Source organism: Postia placenta (genome assembly GCF_002117355.1).
Source record: "Postia placenta MAD-698-R-SB12 unplaced genomic scaffold POSPLAscaffold_1, whole genome shotgun sequence".
Lineage (NCBI taxonomy): Eukaryota > Fungi > Basidiomycota > Agaricomycetes > Polyporales > Adustoporiaceae > Rhodonia > Rhodonia placenta.
In genome coordinates, this window is record NW_020169832.1 from 3,389,692 (window position 1) to 3,403,152 (window position 13,461).

Below are 13,461 nucleotides of genomic sequence, written 5' to 3' on the forward strand. Positions count from 1 at the left end.
CGCGACTTGAGGTCAAGCGACTAGAGAAAACTTGAAGGCTGGGGGCGTCCGACTAAGTCTCACCGAAGCGATGGTGAGCTATGCTCAAACCTAAGGCTAGGGACAAGAATGTATTAGTTAGTAAGTAAAAGAAGTAAGTACAGGAGAGCTTACTGACCTAGGGACAAGAGGTCGAAACTGAGGTCCCTAGGGCAGCAGAGGCTGGTTTATATACATGGGAAGATTTAGGGCAGGCTGTGCACGTTGGTCCGTGCGCAGCTGGTCTGTGCGCAGCATGCCGACGCGGCCCCGGGGGCCGGTGAGTCAGAGCGGCTGTGTCAGCGGAGCCCGAGCTGTGCCGTGCGCTGCCGCCCCATCTAATCTAATCGTACAGTAGATATGATGCGTCCGTATCAGGCAAGTAGTACAGAAGTCGCGGGTTCGAGCCCGCAAAAAGGAAAAAATTAAAAAACGGCTAGACGCCGTACCAACTCGTGACACCGCGCTCTTCAGGACGGCTGGCGTCGTAGGCTTCTTCCGCTGTAGAATCTCGACGCCGTTGAAGACCTCCCTTCGCTTCCAAAGCTGAAGGAGTTCTCATTCGAGCACCTCGATCCTGCTGCTGGTGTTGAGCGTGAATGTTTGCACCGTCAAGCGATCGTCGATCTCGAAGAGCATCGTCAGAGCAGCGGGTGCTGTGGGATTTCTTCTATGCCACTCGTAGATTTGATCTCGTATTGTGAGACCAGGGATAGTGCGGGGGCAGAAACTTCCATTTGGAAGAACGATCTTGCCGTCGGTGTTCCGTTTACACTTGCCGTCCCGAATGTCGATCTCCGCGAACTCGCAGGTGCCTACCCTGTAGCCACGATTGCCGCAGTAGTGACACGTCTGTTTAGCTCCGCTGTTCTCGTGGACGTGGATGGCAGCTTGTTGTCTCGGTGCTGGGGTGTGGTTGTGTGTAGCGTGCATCGTCGGCTGAATGAGTGTGGCAATCGTCCTCGACAGGCTTTCGATGATCATTGAGATGTTTTCGGTTTTGATCATCCCGGGAGGCACCGTTATCGAGGTGTTCGATGTCGAAGCGATAGCCTGGTTAGCCGCTGTCGTAGGTGTGCTCGATGTCCCGTGTAAAATGAACGTAGCTGCCGCATGAATCTCTGCCATGGTGTACGGGTCGTCGGCGTAGTGATTGGGATGCTTGAGATGCAGTCGGGTCTCGAGCCGTGTGAGCAACGCTGGCTGGAATCCTCGAAGAAATGCGTGACTTTGTTTGATAGTGGAGAGCCGGTGCTGTGTGATGAGATGTTTTGTAATGGCCATGAAGTCGCGGTAATAGCAGCCTAGGTCTGCCGCGTTGTGAATCCCGATACGAGCGCGTTCTCCGATGAGCTGATCCATGTCCGCCAGCGACCACTTTCTTGTATCGTCGGCGCCAGGATAGAGTGCTCGTACATCGGCTTTCCAGTCGCTGTAGCTCTTGGCTACGTCGATGAAGGACTCGATGGTTTCCCACAAGTCGGTGACGTCGATTGAAGGGTACCGGACGGCCCACTGTTTCTTGGCTGCTTCGTCGGTAATCTGACACCAGGTGAACAACGCCTCGAGGTCCTGGAAGTAACGCCGCAGCAAGCGGACTTCCGATGGGTCGAAGCTTGGTGCTGTCGAATGACCGCGCGGGGGCATCAACGGTGTGTTCGTGTTCTGACTCATGTTCGTAGTGTTGGTAGGAGCTGGGCTCAAAGAGGACGCGGTAGTAGTCGAAGGAATCGTAGGTGCGGGCGGTGTGGAGTTGGAGTTCGAAGCTGCGTTCAAAGGTGCTAATGGTGGCGGAGGTGCCAGGCCGGATGTAGGTATGACTGAAAGTCGCGAAGAGGATGCGATGGGCAGCTGAGCATGGGCGCGAAAAGAAGACAGAGTGGTGAGTTCGAGATTCAAAGTAGATGGGATGGGATCCTCGGGTTCGGGTGAAGAACCGGATCGTTCGAAAAGTTCAGGAGTCGAAGTGTCGTAGTCAGAAGTAGTGAGGCCTAGAAGCTCGGGGGACGAAGTGCGTTCTTCGGCGGACGAAGGGATTGGTTCTTCGTCGAAGTCGTCCTGGAGTTCTTGGTCTATCTCGTCTTCTTCATCGCGGTCAAAGTTACCGGAAATTGTTGGAGAGGGAGTCGAGTGCGTTCGAGAGGAGCTGTCAAGGTTCTCGCCGGTGCTGCAACTAGCCGCCTCACGCGCTTGCGAGCGGGTGACTACTGGAGACGTTTTCGGAAACCCGAAAGCGGCGAATTCTTGCCTGAGATCCCCTCGCGGTGGGCTCCAGAAATGATACGACCTACGAAACCCTAACCCCTAACCTGGGTGCGACCTAAAGGGACTAGAGAGACGGATTATAGTCTAGTGAGAGGGGAGTTAGCAGCAAGGTGTCCCGCGGTTCGAGTGAACACGAGAAAACGCCCTTGGAAGAGGCTACGAACAACGGGGAAGGTACGAGGTGGCTTTGACACGTCGTCAAAGCTACTCGGAGGCTGTGGGTGGTTAGCGGAGACAATCGAAGCTCGGCAGAGCTCTTGGATGTATCGTAGAAGGAAGGGGCACGACTCGATAGGGTGGACTTAGCTAGGGCGCGGTTCGCAGTTTCTTCGACAATAGTTGAAGTCGAAGGGTTCATCGAGATGGTATTGACGAGTAAACGCAGTGGACGAGATCTCGAGGTTACGCAGCGGGGGACGAAGTGACGCAGTTGGAAGGCTTAGACGTGGGGCGAACTCGACTTATGAGCTCTGAACTCGAGGGGGGAACTGGATCTTGTATTTTTGGAGAGAAGTACGACAGAATTTATACTATGCATAGGACGCTACGACTATCGAAAGTGGCACAAGTACAAGGGGCTTTGCATTGTTCCGCACGAATCTGCCTCTCCGAGTGGCACGCATCAAGTCCATTGGTAGAGTGACATCATGCCGAACACGGAGATGAAGAGCAACATATGGCCACTTCGGACCGGTATCTGTCGTTGAAGGCATACCGCGAGGTTCGATACCTAATTGGGAAAGACCGGCTACGTCAGTGTGGCATGGAGCAATGTGCACGCTTGGCCGAGCGGTGTCAAGTGGCCCTATTGTTCGCCGAATGCAGAAGATGTCCCGGGATCTATGTGCGAGGCATCGGGACGACCGTGCCGAGCTTCGAGTAAGCATTGCGCACCGTCGAAGATGTCGAAGAGTGTCGAAGGCAAAATTGAAGTGTTGGAAGACTGAGTCGAAGTGCCGGGCGGGATGCGACTGCCGAAAAGAGGTGTATCGGGGCCCAGAGGGGCTTGGCACCTATCACCGTGACCTCTGTACTACCTGCCTGATATGGACGCGTTGTTATCTACTGTATGATAAGATTAGATGGGGCGGCAGTGCACGGCACAGCTTGGGCTCCGCTGACACAGCCTCTCTGACTCACCGGCCCCCAGGGCCGCGTCAGCATGCTACGCACGGACCAGCTGCGCACGGACCAGCGCGCACAACCTGCCCTTATCTCCCCATGTATATAAGCCGGCCTCTGCTGTCCTAGGGACCTCAGTTACGACCTCTTGTCCCTAGGTCAGTAAGCCTTCATTTGTATTCTTTCTTACCTTACTAACTAATACATTTTCTTGTCCCTAGCCTTAGGTTTGAGCTCTGCTCACCATCGCTTCGGTGAGATCCAGTTGAACGCCCCCAGCACTTAGGTTTTCCCCTGTCGCTTGACCTCAAGTCGCGACAGCTACTCAGCAACAATGTGGCTTCCTGGTCAGTACTCAATGATATCACTGGATACATGATGTATACCCTTCATATGACTCAGGCAACCCGTGTGCCTTTGCAGGCATGGGTGCATGAAACTGCAAAGAGTGCGGCCTACCCGACTGAGATCATTGCACTCACACAAATGGAATAAATCAAGACCTACGTCAGGGTTAGGAGCGGGAAATAGTTATTTAGACACCGAAACCTCATCTTTTCGTATATAACACAAGTTGGCCTCTCGGATGTAGGAGCGAAGAATGCGATTATGAGGCTGGTTTTAGAAGCCTGGGTGCGATCCGGCTTGACAGGTGGGCATTTGATTTGACTGAAAGCGGAAAGGCGTTGGCATTATCCATTTTCGCAAGATCTATACTAACTAGGATATAGCATGAATACTGCCCTCGTATGAAGTCCCCCTACCCGACCCATGACGGTGGGAAGGAGCCTGGCGGACGGCGCGCTATCGCAGACGGCGATAAGCCAAACTAGGAAGGGGCAAACAGAACCAAACCGAGGACGAACCTGGGGCCCAACACCTGAGACGTTGTCAATTGGACTATTTTATTCTACACAGCATCTCCTATCAGTCTCTCTGGTGTCTCAATCCATGACCTCCATGTCTCCACAAAAGCGACCAACTCTGCACCCTCGACGACTCTGTGATCGGCACTCCAGCTCACACTGACCTTGAGCCGCCGCTCGCCCTTCCCATCGCCCCTATTGACGTCCCAAATCCACCTCGCGCGCCCAATCGCGACGATGGCGACGCCGCCGCCGGGCACGAGCACCGGCGACGCGTACTCTACGTCCCCGACGCCGCCGACGTTCGAGAGAGAGATCGTGCCGCCCTGCTTCGGCATCTCCGCGGGCGTGAGCGCGCACGGGGATTGACGGCCAAGGTGCGCGAGGTGCTTGAGCTGCGACGCGAGCGCGTACACGGAGTGTGTGTCGACGCGCTGGACAGTCGGTGTGTAGAGCCCAGTCGGTGTTGAGAGCGCGATGCTGATGTCGGCGTGCGGACGGATGCCCATGGCTGGCTTACCGGAGGGCGACGAGGACGGAACGATGGACGACCGGAAGAGGGGCCATTCTGCCATGGCTTTTGAGAGCGTTTTCATGAGGATGGGGAGGAACGTGAGGCGGGTGTAGGTAGCTGATGGCGGGACAGGGGACAGCGCTGCTTGCTCGTAAAAAGCCGACGGCGAGATGACAGGCGCGCTGGCAGAAGAGCTAGTATCCGGGAGGTATCGAGTGGGTATGTTCGCGTTTAGCACAGGCATCATGTTGTGCAGCGCAGTGAGGTCCATGCTCATGGAGACTCTGGAGGAGACGTCATTAAATCTGAGTGCTACATTGGCGAGTCGATGAGAACGCACCCGAACTGAGGGATCTCCAAGCTCTGTGAATAAAATATTTAGTGAGGGACACAGCAGTCTACAATGGTTACGCATCCGTACCTTTGTCATTGCCTTCCACATACCAAACCGAGTGCGTCCGAGCTCAATGATGGTATCCACATCAGCGGCAGCAGCGGGTGCCGATGGAGTGTCGGAGGGTGGTGATGCGGACCTGGCCAGGAAAGCCTCGACATCACGCTTATCAATCCTGCCGTTCTTGCCGCTCCCTGGTGCAAGGAGAGAGAGGTCGATGTTGTGCTGGCGAGCAAAGTGGCGGACAGAGGGTGTAGCCAGGATGTCTGTATGAGACAGACCGGTGGACGCGGAAGCCTGGGTAGCTGCTCTGGGATCTAGCGGGTGTAGCTTGGCCTTGAATGTCGCGGAAGGGGCTTGCTGTTCAATTGCAGTCGGGGGTTCCGGTGTAGATTCTGACGTTGGAGACACTGGGGCGGGCGGGGTTGTAGCGTGAGCCGGACTCGGGGCGTCGCCCGAGTCCTCTTCTTCAACCTCGATGGTGCAAAGACCCGAGCCGACCTTGGCTACGTCGCCCTCCTTGACGAGAAGCTCCTTGACGGTGCCATCGAAGGGACTGGTAATCTCGACAGTGGCTTTGTCGCTCTGCACCTCACAGAGGGGATCGAAGACGGTTATGGAACTCGAAGGCTTGACGCTCCTGTGCGGGGTGTTGTATTATTACGTCGTTGCAGTGACAGAAAGCGGACGACGGACCATTTGATGACCTCGCACTCGGTAATGCCCTCTCCAATATCGGCGAGCTTAAACTCCTTGAGAGTGCGGCGGGGTGCCCAGAGGGACGAGGCGGAGTGGAAACGGGAGGAGAGTATGCGCGGGAAAGGGCGGCCCACCAACACCATGGTCGCGACAACGGCATGTAAGCGCCCATTTGGCTCGACAAGGGAAGAGCGCGTCGCGTCCTGCCAGCGTCTTCCTCCGTCCCCCGCACCGTCCCTCTCACGCCCCGTCAACCCGTTCATTGATTTCCGGAACTGCTCAAGCCTCGCGGTCATCGCGTGCAGCTACAGTGAAATGTATGCGCTTATTTCCCTTCACCCTCCCGTCGACTGACCGTTCCGCCATGAACGCCCTACACCAGTACCTCAGCGGCCACCGACGCCCGCTTCCCCGAGTCCTCTCTTGGACTGGCCGGAGCAGCTCCAGGAGCCGCCCATCTACACCCTTCAGTCAGTCCAGGGCTCCCAGTCCAGCCCCCTCCGTAACGAACGCCATGGAATCAACGTCTTCATCCCCAGCCCCAACTAACGGCACTGCGCATACAAACGGCAATGGCGTGCTTCACGACACCCTCGTCGAACCATCCATTACCTTTGACACCTCAATATTCCGCTCATACCTTCTTGCCCTGCTCCCACCGGTACTGGCTGCTTCCCCGATCGAACTAGAGTCCTTATTTGACGACGAGTTTGACGAACGTGTATCACGATTCGCGGGTGAGGGCGGGGGTGTCATCCATGTCGTGAAACACAAGGACGAGAGTGAAGGTGCGCTCCTTGTCTCTGCTTGTTTACCTTCATCCCCGGCTCACCGGTCGTAGATGAGGCGCCGCCAACGTACTCATACAAGCTCACATCACAACTGACTTACGACTCATCGCACGTTGAGACTGTCGCGATAATCAAGCGTAGCCCCATATTGGATCCAACGACGCCTCTAGCTGCACAGCTGCACATACTAAATCTTTTTGGAGGCGACGAGACGCCCTACGAGAGTCTACACGCCGTGGTAAGTTGCGGTGTCAAGCCATGGTTCGAGGCATTTGTAGGAGCGCGAGGTGGGGGTAAAGATGGCGACTCCAAAATGGGTGAGTGGTTAGCAGTACGTCGCGATAACGTCCGTCCGACTGTGAAACAGGTATTCCGATGACCAAGAAGAAATTCGCGGAACTCGAACTTTCCTTGCTCCATCTCCAGCAGAACGTCGAGATTCCAGAGACACACCTGACCATCCACCCAGTCATCCAACGCGCTGTTGAGCAGGCCCGAGCAGCGGGTACGCGCCCGAGCATCTCAGATATTCCTTCAAAGCTGCTGAATGACAGCACGTTCCTCAATACACTGCATGGCCATGTCAACCAGTGGATCAAGTCAATTCAGACTGTCACAAAGCTGTCACGAGATGTCTCGTCTGGGACGGCGTCCCAGGAAATCAATTTTTGGCTGAGTCTCGAGCGGGCATTGGAAGGGATTGAGGCACAATTACGGAGTGAGGAGGTCAACATGGTCATGGAGTGCTTGAGGAATGCGAAGCGCTTCCATGCTACGGTTAGTTTTATCGCGGATACTGGGCTCAAGGACGCGACAGACACCGGTGAGTGTACACGGTCTCTATTATGACCTTCTTTTGATAGTGTGCAGTCCACAAATATAACCAGCTCATGAAGGACTTCCCACTCAACGAGCTGCTCTCCGCGACGGACCTTGAAAAGATCCAAGAGGCCCTCATCCTCATCTTCGGGCACATCAACCGCAAGCTCAAGCTCTCGCCGTACCCGATTCGGCGTGCGCTGCCGCTCGTCGAGGCAATCTCGCGTGACTTCAACGACCAGCTGCTGCGCGTACTCACGTCGCACCGCCTCCTGTACACGCCATACGAGACGTTCGAGCGCCTGCTCGGCCAGACAATGAACATCTTCCGCACATGGGACGACAATATCAAGGAGTTCACGAATGTCGCGCGCGAGGTCACGCGCAAGCGTTCGGAAAAGTTCATCCCCATCAAGGTCAACCCCGCGCACGCGAAGCTGCAGGACCGCGTGCGCTATCTCAGGGACTGGCGCAAGCAGCATGAGCAGCTCGCGGTGATGACAGGGCCGACGAAGGGTCTCGGCACGGTGAGTATGGAGATTGGCGGGATGGACATGGAGGCGGAGGTCAAGGAGGCCTACGAGGTCATGAAGCGGATCGACGTCCTTGACGTTTCAGTTGGTAAGTATGAAGTGCGCGCACGGTTCAAGTTGGCGATGGTAACGCGTTTGACAGAGGGAAGCGAGATCTGGGTTGCGGCGGAGAACGCGTACAATGAGCGCGTCGCTCGCGTCGAGAATCAGATCATCGCACGTCTGCGGGATCGACTGGGCACAGCACGGAATGCCAATGAAATGTTCCGCGTCTTCTCCAAGTTCAACGCGCTTTTTGTGCGCCCAAAGGTGAAAACTATTCTAACTTTGTATTAGTCTCAAGCCGACTCAGTAGTGCCCAGATCCGTGGTGCTATACAAGAGTACCAGACTCAGCTCATAGACTCCGTAAAAGAAGACATAAAGCGACTGCATGATAAGGTTCGTCTCTGAGTGAGTAACTTGTGTGGTTATATGCGCTGAAACTGGAGATCTTGCAGTTCAAGACCCAATACCGCTTCTCCGAGGCGTACCACATGTCGCAGATGCGCGACCTGCCCCCAATATCCGGCGCCATCGTCTGGGCACGTCAAATTGACCGTCAGCTACAGGCATACATGAAACGTGTCGAAGACGTGCTCGGCAAGGGTTGGGAGCTCTATGCTGAGGGACAGAAACTGCAGTCCGAGAGCGCCGCGTTTCGGAAGAAACTCGACACGCGCCCTGTTTATGATGCATGGCTGCACGACATCAACCGACGGGACATGGGTGTGAACGGGCGACTGTTTGAGATCGTGCGGCTGCGCGGTGGCGGCTTCCAGCTCGCGGTGAACTTCGACCCGCAGATCATCACGCTCTTCAAGGAGGTCCGGAATCTGCTATGGCAGAACTTCCAGGTCCCGCATGCAATCACGAACATGGCAAAGGACGCCAAGCGAGTATATCCGCATGCCGTCAGTCTAATGGAGACCGTGCGGACGTATGGCCAGACGCTTGATCTCGTTGAGAATAACAAGGGCATCGAGTGGCTTGTAGCTGAGTACCGAAACGAAGCGCAACGAATGGTAGGCCGAGGTAAGTGACTGTTCCCTGCAATGCGGTTTCTACTGACACTGACAACTCTCAGGGATGAACATTCGTTGGGATCACTTCATGAACCAGTACGATTCCGGAAGATACGTAACGAGTGGTGACGCGCGAGACACCCGACATATTCAGTTCGTGCGAGAGTTTGCTAGTGTGGTCTCTATCCTGCAGGTGTGTAACTTCTTCGCGTCGAAATGACCTAGTGATTCGACCGCCTTATAGGACAAGACCAACAACGTTATTGACCTATACAAGGACATCACTCGGGCAGTCGAAGAGTTGTCTAGTTGTCCGTATACTACAGAAGCTTTCACCGAGCTGCTGAGCAAGATCCAAGCCGCTGTGAGTTTGCTTCTCGATGGCTTGAGATTCGCGCTGATCTCCGTCTAGATTGATCGCCTGAACTTGGAGGGTTATGCGAATCTCGAGCAGTGGGTTGCCGAACTGGATCAGCGGATCGAGGCTATCCTCTTGCGTCGGCTTTCGCATACGATTCAGCTGTGGTGCCAGGAATTCGACAGGGTGGAAGATGCTGATGGTCGGCGCGAACCACCAGCCCTCAGGGACATCACGAACAAGCGTCGAACAGACCGAGCAGACAAACGTATCAAGGACGAGCGGGTAGGTTGATTTTCCTTCCGAAGCGTTCACCAGCACAAGCCTGATCGATTAACTTAGACGGCGGAAGTGACTTTGACACTGAAGCCGATCGTCCATGAAATTCGGATACAAAATCAGGTTATTTTCCTTGATCCGCCAATAGAATACGCGCGACAGAGCTGGGTTAAACAGCTGCATGATTGGCTTGGTACAGTGCCCTTCCGCCCGGCATTTCATTGGTCCTTATCGTCTTTTACAGGCGTTGTATGTCGATTGCGGCGGATACAAAGTTCCCGTTACGAGATCGGGCTGCAAATGCAAGGGTCTATTACTACAGAAGTAACTTACACATCATTAGTACGTCACACTATTACGTGTCGTCGATCCCATTCTGACCATTCTTAGCTCACCCATTTCACGGACGGGTCTTTGGAGCACCCATTCTCCTTGATCGAACTCAAGGTTCAACAGCTCAAGGAATACGTCGCGAAATGGCTGCAGTTCCAGTCTCTATGGGATTTGGAGGCTGAATATGTCTTCAACCGCCTCGGCGACTCGCTTGCACATTGGCAGCAGCTACTCACCGAGATCAAGAAAGCACGCTCAACGTTTGACACGTCGGAGACACAGAAGTCATTCGGCGTATGCGTGATCGATTACGAACAAGTGCAGGCCCGGGTCAATGCGAAGTACGATGCCTGGCAAAGGGACATCCTCAGTCGCTTTGGCATCAAGCTCGGAAATGCGATGAAGGAAATGCACGCAACGATTCTCAAAGCCAGGAACGACCTTGAACACCAGTCCATAGAAGGTTTGGTTGGAGCACCGCGGAGGTTCTGATTGTTTTTTACATCGCCATTCATTTATATCCATCGTTGCTATCTCTCATCTTCTATCAACGCATGTCATTCATTCATCCGCAGTGTAGATACCACTGGTTGTTGGGCCCACCGTATATCATAGCAGTCTGCCTGGCTTCCTTATAGTTGATACCATCATCGCACGAGACATGCATGTTCTCGTTTGTATGTACGCTTACTTGGAAGACGCAGTCCTTGTATGGTCTAATTAGGGGAAGGTACGAGATGACGAGGGCGGTCTGGGGGATCTGGACCTAGACCGAAAGTCGGTTGGTTGACTATGTTCAATGAGTCCGCTGTCATCTTATCTGTCGTTGCATCCACCATCCTTCACCGTCCATTGACTCTGGTATTAGTTTAATGTTGTATGCTACAACACAGATAGGTATTTTGTGCGAAGCACTTATCCAGGGACACAAATCAAAAAGATCATTTACGGATTCATGATCTTCGGTGAGCCCACAATGATGGTTCCATATTCTGCTGTAGTGCCATTCGTGGTGAGGCCATTTGTCGAAGGACCGTCCTCGCGAACGATGGGCATTGCCTCCGTGTGGGTCACACCACCCACCTCAGCCTGAAGATCCGTGTTGCCGTTTTCTCTCAGCAACGGCGTGCGCTCGCCAGCCACCGGTGCGGTTGTGTATGAGTTGGTTCGATTGGCGCGGTACTCGACGATCCTGCGAATGCGGTCAGGCACACTAAGGGGTGCTATGACGCATAAACGCACCCTCGCATAACTGCCGCGTTTTTTGCACGCCTCGCGTGACGTTTGCTGTGATTGTCTTCGTAGCGGTCGGTCTCATCGACAATCTCTTCGGAGATGATTTCCTAGCGAGCAACCGTTCAGTGAAGAATCCAGCGCAATGACTATGCCAAAGTATACCTCGATGATATCTTCAAGGTTCGATCGAACGTCAAATGCGGACGTTATTCGTAATAGACTTCGTGCTCACCTTCAAGTGTGACTACACCGATGGCGCCACCTTCCTCCCCTGGCGTCTTGCTCAACAACAGGAGATGTGCACGTCCGGTCTGGCTGCAAAAGAGTGAGTCAAATCTCAATCATTTTTTGTAGCGTACATACAAGTAATCCAGCGCCTGGAAACAATTGATGGAGGGGTTTGCTTCCGGAAGAATGGAAAGCTGAAATTTTGAAACGGGCCATTCCTGAGATGGGTCGTATATGGATAGCTATCAAGACATTAGACTATTACGAGACCGTGGCGATTATTGTCAATACCTTCTTGAGCAGGAGCAGCCCCTCAAATGCAAGTGGCCTGCCAGGTTTGTGCACGGGAATACGAGAATAGCCGCTGCGCAATCTACATCGAAATGAAAACATGGTTAGCCTGGTGGAATACTCTTGAGGAATGACAAATACATAAAGTCGACGGTTTCATGATCAAGAATACGATCGGAGCTGAGCGTGACAACGTCCTATAATGCATGTCATTGTTTGAGAATCGGTTACACCGTCTCCACAGAAAACATACCTCCATAGAGGTCATGATCTCTTCCACATGCTTGTTGTTCAGTTCCAGGACACCGTTCAATATACTAATCTCGTCGTCACGCAAAGGCTCTTCACCCTGTCTGTGAAATGCCAGGAAGGATCTAAAAAAGTCATCAGGGAATCAATCTGACAGTCCTGTTGAAGTACGAAATTGCTCACTTCAGTTCGGCTTTTTTGTATGTATGAGAGTCATTGTGGCCGAGAACCCAGTCGAGTAGTTTTGCAATAGGGAATGCAATAGGGGCTGGATTGACAGGCAAATTCGGTACATTTAGAGGTGACCGATAGTGACAAATACAGGAAACACCTACCGAAAAGGTACATCATCCCCAAGACAATGGGAGCGCATGACGCTCCTATAGAGAGCCCATATCTAACGCTGGCAGCTTGTGGTATGATCCTAGCGCGCGAAATTCGTTAGAATACATGCAGGTGGTAATATAGTTGAAGACTCACTCGCTATAAAAGTTGTGGTAATCACCGGGAGATGAGCCACCGAATACAAGCTACCACGGGATCTACACGCACCCAAAAATCACTGCGCAATGACCATTCAATATCAGCACGTTGCAACATGGAAATGGAAGTATCTAAGCATTGCGCGTGTGGAACTCGGCATGGCAGAGGCCACAGGAACCTCTATCACTGTCAGCGCCATCCTGCGACAGACGAGGTGGACAGGATAGCCGCGTGCTGGAATGAATGTGCTCACCAATCATCGTAGTGGATATCACAACGGCAGCTATACCGCCGCCAAGCTACAAGTGGTTCATAAGCAACAGAAGCAAACGGCGACATGGGATAATAACTCACCGCACTATCAAGGAAGATGGGAAGACTCTCGTTCACAATCTAACCGCGCTCTTTAGCAGCAATTTGCACAAAGTCATAGAATATTCACAAACCACATTACCCAAAAGGAGAACCTGAACGCTGTCACTAAGTGACCAGTTTCATGGGTAAATAGGACTTACTACAAGTACCCAATGACGTCGACCGGTCAGGAGGCGTAAAACTTTAGACATAATTCGTAAGACACTCAGGCATGGGCGAGGTATACAAAATGCTTGTACCTTTCTGGGCATTCTTTCTCTCCCGAGGATCATCGGAAGATGCAGCAAGGACACGGAGGTGGAGCTCATCGAGACCCATGAGGCCTAGTGTCAAACTATGGCAGATGAAATACATGATGGAGTGAGTGACATTGATAGCTCGGCACGTACCCAGCGAATACTCCTCCAGCGAGGACCAAGCCAATGCTAATGATCAGCTTGTAACAAAATTGGGTAGAGCCCGCTGGCTCTCCCTGATGTCCTTCACTTGTTGGGATAACATACATAGGATACAAGACTTTGAGTACGAGAGTCAAAGGAAAGAAA

At 53.4% G+C, this 13,461-nt stretch overlaps 3 protein-coding genes across 3 annotated transcripts; 1 reads left to right on the forward strand and 2 right to left on the reverse strand.

Moving 5' to 3' along the window:
* Nucleotides 1-4,274: 4,274 nt before the first annotated feature.
* POSPLADRAFT_1068707 (hypothetical protein) lies at nucleotides 4,275-6,174 on the reverse strand (the record flags this gene model as incomplete). The annotated part of the gene is made up of 4 exons (XM_024482314.1): nucleotides 4,275-5,069; nucleotides 5,126-5,148; nucleotides 5,207-5,819; nucleotides 5,876-6,174. The coding sequence occupies 4 exons, from the start codon at nucleotides 6,172-6,174 to the stop codon at nucleotides 4,316-4,318; spliced, it is 1,689 nt and encodes a 562-aa protein (XP_024344774.1). The 3' UTR covers nucleotides 4,275-4,315.
* Nucleotides 6,175-6,392: 218 nt separating this feature from the next.
* POSPLADRAFT_1176995 (hypothetical protein) lies at nucleotides 6,393-10,963 on the forward strand (the record flags this gene model as incomplete). The annotated part of the gene is made up of 13 exons (XM_024488458.1): nucleotides 6,393-6,666; nucleotides 6,720-6,986; nucleotides 7,037-7,492; nucleotides 7,540-8,109; nucleotides 8,164-8,330; nucleotides 8,384-8,461; nucleotides 8,521-9,094; nucleotides 9,147-9,277; nucleotides 9,329-9,448; nucleotides 9,497-9,727; nucleotides 9,785-9,914; nucleotides 9,966-10,063; nucleotides 10,112-10,963. The coding sequence occupies 13 exons, from the start codon at nucleotides 6,393-6,395 to the stop codon at nucleotides 10,544-10,546; spliced, it is 3,531 nt and encodes a 1,176-aa protein (XP_024344775.1). The 3' UTR covers nucleotides 10,547-10,963.
* Nucleotides 10,964-11,277: 314 nt separating this feature from the next.
* On the reverse strand, nucleotides 11,278-13,421 carry POSPLADRAFT_1129975 (hypothetical protein; the record flags this gene model as incomplete). Its single annotated transcript, XM_024483901.1, has 15 exons — nucleotides 11,278-11,397; nucleotides 11,512-11,605; nucleotides 11,654-11,760; nucleotides 11,810-11,891; nucleotides 11,951-12,006; nucleotides 12,063-12,183; nucleotides 12,242-12,326; nucleotides 12,394-12,482; nucleotides 12,605-12,620; nucleotides 12,795-12,840; nucleotides 12,896-12,934; nucleotides 12,988-13,008; nucleotides 13,057-13,097; nucleotides 13,156-13,250; nucleotides 13,306-13,421. 15 exons carry the CDS (start codon nucleotides 13,419-13,421, stop codon nucleotides 11,278-11,280), a joined length of 1,128 nt encoding a protein of 375 aa, XP_024344776.1.
* Between the last annotated feature and the right edge of the window lie 40 nt (nucleotides 13,422-13,461).